This window comes from Ornithorhynchus anatinus, chromosome 1, assembly GCF_004115215.2.
Source record: "Ornithorhynchus anatinus isolate Pmale09 chromosome 1, mOrnAna1.pri.v4, whole genome shotgun sequence".
NCBI classification, from domain to species: domain Eukaryota; kingdom Metazoa; phylum Chordata; class Mammalia; order Monotremata; family Ornithorhynchidae; genus Ornithorhynchus; species Ornithorhynchus anatinus.
The window spans coordinates 81,492,599-81,505,017 of record NC_041728.1 but is presented as its reverse complement, the minus strand read 5'-3'; the positions used below and the strand labels follow the sequence as shown (position 1 = coordinate 81,505,017).

At 39.7% G+C, this 12,419-nt stretch overlaps 1 protein-coding gene across 4 annotated transcripts in view; it reads right to left on the bottom strand.

Moving 5' to 3' along the window:
- ADGRB3 (adhesion G protein-coupled receptor B3) overlaps positions 1 to 12,419 on the bottom strand; it is a 688,563-nt gene that overhangs the window by 33,558 nt on the left and 642,586 nt on the right. For 2 of the 4 annotated variants that reach the window (XM_029069998.2, XM_029069995.2), the window contains 4 exons: positions 7,831 to 7,926; positions 7,420 to 7,476; positions 6,443 to 6,482; positions 980 to 1,626 (listed from right to left, as the gene is read on the bottom strand). In XM_029069998.2, the coding sequence (XP_028925831.1) occupies positions 980 to 1,626; positions 6,443 to 6,482; positions 7,420 to 7,476; positions 7,831 to 7,926 (840 nt within the window). The remainder of the gene's footprint in view (positions 1 to 979; positions 1,627 to 6,442; positions 6,483 to 7,419; positions 7,477 to 7,830; positions 7,927 to 12,419) is intronic. The other 2 variants (XM_039912307.1, XM_029069997.2) reach the window with 1 other exon arrangement.

The following is a 12,419-nucleotide window of genomic DNA, read 5'->3' as shown; positions in this document are numbered from 1 at the left end:
TAACCAATCTGATTAACTTTTATCTACCCCAGTGCTTAGAAAAGTGTTTGGCATATAGTAAGTATTTAACAAGTACCATAATAGTAATTATTATTAGGGAATCTTTATCATGTTTTCTTTTTGAATTTATACAATGACACAAAAATTGGTAGGTGCTATTTTCATTTTATGGGAGAATAATGAAGTCTCAGTCAATTGGATTCTTTGGATTCTCCCTGCTCATCTGAAACAATGGGAGAAGAGGGCTTGTCTTGAGAGTCCAGAATTTGATTATGCTGGAAAAATTCCTTCCTATCCATTTGCCCGTATTTTGAAATATGAGTAAATTCAGCCCTTTCAATCAATGACATTTATTGAGCACCTATGTGTTAAATACTTGGGAGAGTACAGTAGAGTTAGTAGACATGATCCTAGATTTATTTTTCTTTCTCTCTACCCCCCCCCCCAATATTTCCATCCCTTCCTCCTACTTACAATCCAAACAGGAGCAACAGACAATGAAGGGGTGAAAGGGTAAAGGTACTGTAAATATACACAAATCACTTCTCCATCTTGCCCCCACACAATCCTATATGCCTAAATTTACCAACCCTTGGTATTACAGGTTCATTATTTTAAAAGTTATCCTTCATTTGGAACAAGGTGGGTACACTTTGGTATGTAAAATAGGTGCATGAAATTCAAGCTAACACTCTCTTTAAGTAACTTGAAATTGCATACTAGCAGTGGAAATCTTGTATTTAGGATTTGAAAGGTAATTAAGCCAAAAACTAGTTTTATCATTCTAAGGCAATCTGTCACCCAAGAGAAGGCAACTTTGCTAATGGAAGAGGATGTCATACCAGTGGGAAATACCATCTTGGGAGTATAGTCTAAATGGTCTCAGTTTGGATGTACCTAATACTAGTCTCCAAATCACTCTATTTAGCCAGAAATGAATGAATTGGCAAATAAAGCACCATTTCTTTATTTCACTGACCTCCAAAGAACTCATTGATATCGTTGATCCAGTCTCACTCCTTGATAATCCTACATTGTCATCCAACTCAGAGGCCATGAAGTTCTTTACAGCTGTGCGAGGCTCAAATGGTAAACTCTGCATATGCTCCTGGGGTGCAAGGTGCTGATCCAAATTGATACTGAATTGGTCCATTACAGGAGGATTCATGTTGAATTCAGGATTTACTTTGTAGTGGAGCAGTCTTTCATGAGGCAAAGTTTCCATGCCTAGATTCAATTTGCTCTCATCTTTCAGTGATGACTGGGCATTTACCGAACCTCTGGGCATCACAATATAGTCACTTTCCATCATTCTTTCTTGAGGATGGACCATGTCCATATCGGCACCTCTCAAATTATCATCAGTGCATAAGTACACAGTTCGCCGTAATTCACTGTTGTCTTTTTTCAAACACTGATTGGCTAGTTCACTCATGCTCATAGGCATATGTAAACCTGTGGGTTGCTGAATGATGACTTTGGAAATGATGCTTCCAGGCAATGTTGAGTAGCTCAGTCCTTCAGGGTTTGGCCCTTTTTCTTCCTCTTCATCATCGTTTAGAGAAATCCTAGAGAGGGTTCCTGTTATTGTAGCTGCCCTGCAAGGGCCAATGTCTTTATGAAGAACTGTGAAGTTGAAGACAACATTGCATAAAGTGGAGATATTAATTAATACACTTAGAGTATGCATCTTCATGCATTCTCCATGTCAATTGGACATAGACTGATATAAAATAAAACAACTTAATTCTCCAGCTAGACCCCAAATACAGAACTTGATTAATGATTTTCCAAAATCTAAATGCCCTAAAACACACGTCTTCACAATTTGGCGTCAACAATAGAAAAACAGAAAACCAAATACATCATGAATAATGTTGCCCTCATTTCCTCTTCTCCCACTCCCTCTGTGTCATCCTTGCACTTAGATTTAGACCCTTTATTCATCCCACTCTCAGACCCACAGCATTTATGTACATATCCATAATTTATTCACTTATATTCACATTTGTCTCTCCCTCTAGCCTGTAAGATCCTGGTGAGCAGGGAATATTTCTACCAACCCTATTATATTATACTCTCCTAAGTGTTTTGCACATGGTAAATGTTCAGGAAATACAATTGATTGATTGATGGTACTTGTTATGCACTCACTCTGTGACAACTGCTGAATTAAGCATTGAGGTAGGTACAAGATAACTAGGAGGGAGTAGGATTTAATGCCCATTTTACAGAGAAAGAAACTGAGTCCCAGAGAAGTGAAGTGACTTGCCCAGGTTCACCCAGCAGACAAGTGGCACAGCTGGGATTAGAACTCAAGTCCTCTGACTGCCAGACCGATGCTCTTTCCACTGGCCATGCTGCTTTAAAGCACTCAATGAGTTCTGCTTCTGCTACCTTATCTCACTGATTTCCATCTACAATCCAGACACACTTCATTCCTCTAAAACCAACCCCTAACACTGTACCTTGTCTTTTATCTTGCCTCTGACCCCTTCACTCCTCCCAATTCATATTTGACAGATTACCACTCTCCCCATCTTCAAAGCCTTATAAAAATCACTTGTCCTCCAAGAGGAAGTAATATGGACTTAGTGGAAAGAACATGGGCAGGACATCAGGCAATCAGGATTAGTTGTTTGCTGGGTGGCCTTCATTCATTCATTCAATCATATTTATTGAGCAGTCACTGTTTGCAGAACTCTGTATTAAGTGCTCCTGAGAGTACAATATAACAATAAATGGACACATTCCCTGACCACAACAAGCTTAAAGTCTAGATGAGGGGAGTCAGACATCAATACAAATAAATAAATTATAGATATGCACATAAGTGCTGTGGGGCTGGGAGGAAGGAAGAACAAAGAGAGCAAGTTAGAGTGACTCAGAAGGGAGTGGCAGATAAGGAAATGTGGAACATAGTCCGAAAAGGCTTCTTGGAGGAAATGTGCTTTCAATAAGAATTTGAAGAGGAGGGGGTAATTGTCTGTGGAATTTGAGGAGGGAGGGTGTTCTAGGCCAGAGGCAGGATGAGAACTAGGGGTCAGTGGTGAGATAGGTGAAATTGAAGCACAGATTTTCATACTGTATATATTTTCATTACCGTATTTATTTTGTTAATGAAATGTACATCACCTTGATTCTATTTATTTGCTATTGTTTCAATGAGATGTTCATCCCCTTAATTGTATTTATTGCTATTGTTCTTGTCTGTCCGTCTCCCCCGATTAGACTGTAAGCTCGTCAAAGGGCAGGGATTGTCTCTATCTGTTACCGATTTGTACATTCCAAGCGCTTAGTACAGTGCTCTGCACATAGTAAGCGCTCAATAAATACTATTGAATGAATGAATGAATTAGCAGTAGAGGAGCAAAGTGTGTCAGCTGGGTTGTAGAAAGAGAAAAGCAAGGTGAGGTAGAGGGGGCAAGATGGTGGAGGGTTTTAAAGCCAAAGATGAGGAATTTTTGTTTGATGTGGAGGTGGATGGGCAAATACTGGAGCTTTTTGAGGAGTGGGGTGACATGTGTTTCTAGAAAAATGATTCAGACAGCTGAGTGAAGTATGGACTAGAGTGGGGAGAGACAGAAGGCTGGGAGGTCAGCAAGGAGGCTGTTGCAGTAATTCAGCCGGAATAGGACGAGTGATTGTATAAATACGGTAGCAGTTTGGATGGAGAGGAAAGGGTAAATTTTAGCTATGTTGTGAAGGTGGAACCAACAGATTTAGTGATGGATTGAATATGTGAATTGAAAGACAGAGAGGAATCAAGGGTAATGCCAAGGTTATGGCTTCGGGAGACAGTAACAATGGTGGTGCTGTCTACAGTATGGGAAAGTCAGGGGGAGGGCAGGGTTTCGGTGGAAAGATAAGAGCTCTGTTTTTGACATGTTAGGTTTGAGGTGATGGGAGAACATCCGAATAGAGATGTCTTGAAGGCAAGAGATGAGAAACTGAACAGAGGGATGGAATCAAGGTAAGAGATGTAAATTTGGGTATCATCCGCATAAAGGTGGTAGTTGAAGCCATGGGAGCGAATGAGTTCTCCAAGCAAAGGGGTGGAAATGGAGAATAGATGGGGACCCATAACTGGACCATGAGGGACTCCCACAGTTACACAGTTAGGAGGTGGGAGGCAGAGGAGCCTGTGAAGGAGATTGAGAATGAATGGCCAGACAGATGAGAGGAGAACCAGGAGAGGACAGAGTTAGTGAAGCCAAGGTTGGATAATGTTTCCTGGAGAAGGGGATGGTCCACAGTGTTGAAGGCAGCTGAGAGGTTGAGGGGGATTAGGATGGAGAATAGGTGCTATGGAGCTGGCAAAGGAGATGAATAAAGGGAGCAAGTCACTTGGGCCTAAACTTTTCTGTTTCTCAATTTCCTAAACTGTAAAATGGGGATTCATTTACTGTTCTCTGTCTGTCCTGATTAACTTGTATCTATATCAGTGCTTAGGACAGTGGTTGATACATAGTAAGCATTTAAATACCATAATTGAGACCTTCCCCACCTTCCCCTCATTTTCCCTTCTTCATCTTTCCTGTGCACTTGGATCTGTGCCCTTTAAGCATCCGATATTCACCCCACCCTCAGCACCATGGCACTTATACACATATCCATAATTTATTTTAATGTCTGGATTCACCTCTACAAGCTCCACGTGGACAAAAAACATGTCTACCAACTCTGTTGTATTTCACTCTTCCAACCACTTAGTACAGTGCTCTACACACAGTAAATGCTCAGTAAACATCACTGATTGATCTTAATTTTAATTAGTGAAGTCCTCTCATGCCTCTATCAAGTGTGTTTGCCATACAGGTTTTGAGACCAGCTCTCTCTATTTTAAAGTTTATTAAGAAACAGTAAAAGTATTCATTTCAAGAAAGGTGAAACATTTTTCAGTTTTCATTATTAAAATGTGATTGCTGCAACTCTATAAAGTAGTTCAAATGAATTTCAGTTAACAAGAGCAATTGCACTTTTATGGAAAATGAATGAAGTGGCTAAAAATAATGGATTTCATTAATTTTTAAATAATGTACCTATGCTATTGCTTTTCCTTGATTCAAACCAGATAGCTGTGATAAATTAACAGGAGACTATTATTTAACTAGAAGCAAGCACATATTAAATAAAAATTCAGAGTGGTGGAACTCTGGAGAGAAGTCATAGATTCCTATAATAATGAATTACAACCCTATAATTCCACTGCTCTGTTCAATCTATTGAGCAAGGTTTAATATTGAAAAATTCAAGTCTTCAGAACTTAATTTCACCAAGTTACTCCTTCTGTATGTGTCTGGTGAACACTACTCTGCAAATATTATGTCTGCCTTGTACTGCTTTTGATGCTGGGTAAATATCTAGGTCTGATTTTGATCATTCTCTCTGTCTCATGCTTATACTACTGAGAGCCATATATATATAACTTAGGGGCATTTTAATATTCATATGTGGGTGGCTTTGTGAACCTCCATTAGTTCTGGCCAGCTGAACATTCAGAATATTGTCAATGTCAATGCTTGATTTTGGCTTGGCTGACACACTTGGAAAATCCTGGTGCATCAGATTTAGCTGAGTTCTGCACCGGTTGTAGCCCTACCCTAATAGCAAGTAAACACCCCAATGGACATGATTGCTCTTGGAACTGCTGAGGTCAGTTTTAATGCTCCAGTTTCTCCCAGAATGTTCTGAGGACTTCACCTTCCAGAAATACTTGGGGTATATAAAATGCCCCTTTCCCCCTCTACTTCACGTCATCTTGATATGAATACAGTCATTTAGTTAGAACATTCTTGCTTAGGAATTCACAATCACTCAACCTAAGGCTGGTTGAAATTTCCAGAAAATGTGCCATTTCAGGTCAGACCCGAAGTCTGTCTTATTCTCAAATGCCAGCCTCAACTGTAATAATATATAAAATCTTCCAAGTTGCTTGGATCTGATTTTTCCAGTTGCAGGGCTTTACTTGCCAGAGGCAGTCTCTTTTTTTGCACATTGTTAATAATGGGAACTAATTTAGAGCTGGATCTAGAGCTGGGAAAGGAGAGGATGGTATAATCAGCAGATCTCTCCCCATAGTCTTGATCTATGTCTGATTGCTTGAAATTGCCACTGCATTGCTGGGTTTGAACTTGGTTCTACCTCCTTGTCATGATGCCAACATTGTGCCACATAAGTTAAGCGTTTGAACTTGGTTCTACCTCCTTGTCATGATGCCAACATTGTGCCACATAAGTTAAGCCTAGGCATGTGTACATGTATGGAGACACATTTTAGTTATACACTAAAGACACTTGTCTATGGACTATTCATCTCTCCTGAATAAGGAAAAAACATTACTGGTAACCAGATGAAATTTAATATCAATTTCACTTTTGTTCAACACAAATAATACTGTTTATAACATGCCATATGTCAGCCAGTATTCAAGCATTCTTACCTGACCGACAAGCAATGTCCACATCCTTTTCAAAGTCTGTCTGTAATAATAAATAAGGAAACATTTAAACTGTTACTAAGTTAGAATTTAATTCTTTTTTTTTATCCCCAAAGACATAGCACACCCACTGTGAAACTGAGTTTGACAAGCTAGGAGCAAGTTTTTGATTTGTGTTAAGAACAGATGGCTTAAAATGTACTGTCTGGGGACAAAAGAGTAAATGCATGTGGCAGTTTATATATGTGATTTTAATAAGGCATCATAGAGTGTCATACCACTTTCATATCATCAATTAACCAATCTGTGATCTAGGACAGAAGTGATTGAGAGAAACTTTAAAAGCAGTTCCATGACCAGGAATGAAGAGGACTGCTGCACACATTACTAAGAATGGGTTTCATTAAATGGCTAAATCTTATTTGAAATATTCAAATTAAATATGTTTGTTTGCATCAAATTCCATATTAATGCAAACTAGTCTAGCAGTTGAGTAAAAATTGAACCCTCTAAGAAACCATTATTCATTCTCAACACAATCAAAGGCTCTCGGGCTTTAACAATTAAGCTTTATCATTTTAGAATTCAAAGTCACCCTTGTCATTAGGGGAAAACTAAGTAATTTGATGTACAATCCACAGTGCAATTCAGCTTTAGCCTTATATTTTTGGGAACCTGTATTTGTAAGCCACACAAATTTCATCTTTTAAAAATATTAATGATAATGGATGTTCCAAAAACTATATACTAAGGCTATATGAGCTGTAATGATAGAAATAAGATATTGGATCTCCCAGCAACTTTTCTTGTTGACTAAAAAAGTTTCTAGGTATGAGATCCTAGAGTTACATTTGATTGTTTTAGCGTTTTGATTTTTGTTAATCTTTCTCTCAAATGTCTCAGAATTAATCCTTGGGAAAACCAAAATATTTCATTTTTTCCCTTAATTCAACAAGTATTTAAACTTCTTGTGCACTCACATGGCCCTGTTGTGTAAGGATAGGAACCCTCGAATTCTCAAAGGCAGCAAATGCGCTCTGTTTTCATGTGCAAAGAAACGTAAAAATGCATTGATTGAGGTTGTGATTAAAAAAAGAATGAACAATCTTAAATTTACACATACTTCCTGCATCCTCTCTCACACTAAAAGGCAAGGTTACCCACCAAGGGAAAATGCCAGAGTTGTTTGCTTAGGATCCTGGATTTGTAGCTGGCTGGGGCATTTGTTTTAAAATCAAAAGGACTCAAATACATCAATGTTGTTCAGGATTAATGAGCTAAAGCTTAAACATAATTTCCAAACCTACATGACCATTCTGTTTCTACATTTAATGATTTATTCTGTTTAGGAAAAAAAAAAGATTATCACCAAAAACAAAATAAAAGCTAACCATGATTTGAGCGTGACCATTAGGGAAAGAACTTGATGAATCTGCATTGATTGGATCTTGGCAGTTTCTTAAACGACATCTAAATGCATCCTGAACCTGTGAAAACATTGACAAGCATTATATTTTCTCTCATTTGTTATAAGCCACATAGTGAACCACAAGTATAGAATACATGTGATTCTTGGTTTTATCATTTATCACTCACCTGTTTTGATCTGCTAATACAAATACTCAGGTAATTGGCCTGTGCTTATCGCCCATTGAGACTTTCCAATTCACCAGACTAGAACTGCCAACTAAACAAATATCAGTCTAGGTGTATTTTACTCCAAATTAATAACTCTTTATTCTGACACGAAGTAAGATGGAAGCTAGGTGTATTTATGCTTTTGAAAAGTATGATTCTATTGCACTGCAATTTTACATCAGTCCAGTTGGACATAGTCATTGTGTGAATTTAAAACATTCTAAGCAGTTTGCATTAAGATAGTTTAGCATCTTCTGGCTGAAATAAAATTTGTAATTAACTTTCTACCCAGGGAGGATAACCACAGAAATTGGTTTTATTTTATTGGTTTTAGCCTGATATCAGTGCATGTGCAAACAGTAGTGTTACTAAGTTCCCATTTAACCTGGTTGTTGAGAGTATAAAAGCTGTTTAACACCAGATACATTTCATGTCTATTCACAATCTGATCTTCGAAAAAAAATTAATTCAAGGTAGAGCTGACAATAATAGGCCTCTCTCAGTAATGAAGTCAACAATATATCAATATTATTTAGTTAGCACCTACTAAATATATGCAGGTATATATATATATGAGAAGCAGCATGGTGTAGTGGATAGAACACGGGCCTGAGGGTAAGAATGGCATGAGTTCTAATCCCAGATCTGCCATTTGTCTGTTGTGTGACCTTGGTTAAGTCATTTCACTCCTCTGATCCTCAGTTATCTCATTCATTCATTCAATTCATTCAATCATATTTATGAGCTCTCGCTGTGTGGAAATTGCTCTACTAAGCACTTGGAAAGTACAATACAGTGATAAATAGAAACAATCCCTACTCACAACGGGCTCTCAGTCTAGAAGGACATCAATACAAGTAAACAGGCATCAATATAAATAAATAGAATTGTAGATATATACACATATACATAAGTGCTGTGGGCGGGAAGGGGGAGAAGAACAAAGAGAACAAGTGGAGGTGATGCAGAAAGGAGTGGGAGCTGAGGGAAAGTAGGGCTTAGTCTGTGAAAGCTTCTAGGAGGAGGTGCACCTTCAGGAGCACTTTGAAGGGGGGAAGAGTGATTGGTGGATTGGAGGAGGAAGGGCGTTCAAGGCCAGAGGCAAGCCGCGGGCCAGGGGTCGGTGGTGAGACAGGAGAGATCGAGGCAGAGTGAGAAGTTTCGCACCAGAGGAGCAGAGTGTGCGCGCGCTGGGATACAGAAGGAAAGAAAAGAGGTGAGATAGGATGGGACGAGGTGATAGAGAGCTTCAAAGCCAAGAGTGAGGACTTTTTGGTTGATATGGAGGTGAACAGCCAACCACTGGAGATTTTTGAGAAGTGGGCAGGGATGACATGCCCTGAACATTTCCGTAGAAAGATCATCCAGGCAGAGGAGTGAAGTACGGACTAAAATGAGGAGAGGCAGGAGGTTGGGAGGTCAGAAAGGAGTCTGATGCAGTAATCTAAGTGGGATAGGATGAGTAATTATACTAACTTGGTAGCAGTTTGGATGAACAGGAAAGGTGGATCTTGGTGATGCTGTGAAGGTGAGACTGACAGGATTTGGTGACAGATTGGATATTTGGGGTGAATGAGAGAGCAGAGTAAAGAATGACACCAAGATTACAGGGTTGTGAGGCAGGAAGGATGGTTGTGATGGGAAAGTTTGGGAGAGGACAGGGTTTGGGAGGGAAGATAAGGAGGTCTTTAAAATGGACTGTGAGCCCCACTTGGGACCGGGACTTAGCTCAACTTGATTTGCTTATATCTACCCCAGCACTTTGTACAGTGTCTGGAACAAAGGAAGTGCTTAACAAATACCCTTATCATTATTATTATTATTATTGGTATAATGGGAGAAGAGAATGTGGATGTGGGAAGGAGAGAGCTGAAGTAGTGCCTTAAAATCTGGAATTTCTGCATGATGCATAGAGAAATGGTTAAACATAGAAGGTTTTAGAGGTAGATATGGGAAAAGAATCAATCAGTGGTATTTATTGAGCACTTACTGTGTGCAGAACACTGTAATAAGCTACAACAGAGTTGGTAGACATGTTCCCTGCCCACAGTGAGCTTACAGTTGAGAAAACAATGCTTTATAAAAATGATCTGGGCAGCAGAGAGATTGGAGGCCCGTTGTTGCAGAAGTCAAACTGGGATATGACAAGGGCCCAGACCAGCATGGTGGCCTCCTGGGTGGAAAGGAAGCAGCATATCTTGGAAATATTGTGGAAAAATGGCCGGCAAGATAGAGTGACAGCCTATCTTGGATTAAATGGAAAGGAGGAGTCAATGATAATACAAATTTGTGGTTTTTGGAGAGTAGAGTCCATCAGATTTGACAGGGAGTCATCATCAGAAGCCCTTGAGAATGCCCTCTCCAGCATGACCTACTAGATCAAGCACAGTCATGGGAATCAGAAGGATCTGGTTTCTTGCTCTGGCTCCACCACTGGCCTGTTGTGTGACCTTGTGCAAGTCACTTCCCTTCTCTGTGCCTCAGTTACCTCATCTGTAAAATGGGGATTAAGTCTGTGAGCCTCATGAGGGACAGGGACTGTGTCCAACCTGACAACCTGACATCTACCCCAACAATTAGCATGGTGACTGACACCTAGTAAGTGCTTAACCAATGTGATGAAAAATTAACAAAAAAACAGATTGTAAAAGGTCAAGAAAGGAGTTGGAGGACCGGAGGTTGGAGTAGGTGAATGCAACCCATTCTGGAAGTTTAAACGAAGATAGGATTAGGAGGAATCAATCAATGGCATTTATTGAACACTTACTGTATGCAGAGCTCTGTACTCTGTGCTTGGGAGAGTACAGTACAATAGACTTTTAAAATTTTCTTTGTTTTAATCGTATTTGTTAAGCACTTACTATGTGCCAGGCACTGCATTAAGCTCTGGGGTAGATACAAGTTAATCAGGTTGGACACAGTCCATATCCCATATGAAGTTCACAGTTTTAATGATCATTCTACAGATTAGATAACTGGTGCCTAGAGAAGTTGTGACTTGACCAAGGTCACAGAGCAGACAAGTGGCCCCTGTTTAGACTGTGAGCCCGTTACTGGGCAGAGATTGTCTCTATTTGTTGCCGAATTGTATACTCCAAGGGCTTAGTACAGTGCTCTGCACATAGTAAGCACTCAATAAATACTACTGAATGAAAGGATTAGAAAACAGGTCCTCTAATTCACAGGCCCATGTTCTTTCCACTTAGGCCATACTTCTTGTCATGGAGTTTATAAACAAGATCCCTGCCCTCAAGGAGTTTACAGACTAGAGGGATGTTTGTCTACTTAAGCCTAGCTCAAGGCAGGAGATATCAAGGAAGAGAGGGGATAAATGGGAAGGGAGGACAGGATGACTTATGAAATGCTAACAGAAGTAGGCTCAAGAATGGAATGAGATTTATGAACAACGCCCAGGATGGAGTGTGATACTGCTGGTCTCCTTATTCTCAGTCCACAGTCCTCCTGACAGGCCCTGCTGCAGCCACTCTTCACAGCCACCCCCAGTCTGGGAAGCATAAACTTTTCTGAGGAAGGACTGGGGATCTCTTCTGCTCACATTGATGGGTAGCCCAATGTGGGAACTGAGGGATGGTGCGGTAACTGTGGAAAGTCCACTATTTATGGGAGATATGAGCATTTTGGAAAGCATAGGAAAGGTGGCTATCAGAGAGTTGTTGAAGAAAGTCAACAAGCATTCAAAACCTGATATACAAGCACAAGGAAGCTTATTTTTAACTTAGTAATAGCTCTAGTTCATGTTATACTCCTTCCTATAGTGAATAATTTCTCTCAGATGAAATGGATTCTTTATAATACCCTATGGTGGATTTTCTGGGAGTACTTTCTCATTCCAAACTAACAGAAAGAGCTGTTTAAACATAGAATTATTATGTCACTGTCAAGGAGGAAGTGACTATCCTGGCATAGAAACCTAAAACATGGCCACTTCTCTGAGTTGACATCTGTAAATAAAAATGCAAAGTGAATGTAAATTTTACAGATTATTAGGTACAGAGAGGAGAAATGTGATAGAAAAGGAAGCAAGTCTAGTAATAATAACTGTGGTATTTGTTAGGCACTATGTGCCAAGCACTGTATTAAGCACTGGGATAGATACAAGATAAATCACATGAGTCTAAAGGTGGAGAGAACTGATAAGCCCCATTTTTAGGTGAGGAAACAGAGGCATAGAGGTGTTAAGTTACTTGCCCAAGATCACGCAGCAGGCAAGTGGAAGAGTTGGAATTAGAACCCAGGTCTCCGGATTCCTGGGCCTGTACTCTTTCCATCAGGCTATGCTTATTACAAAGGATTACAAGCTATGACTCTGAAACTTTTTTAT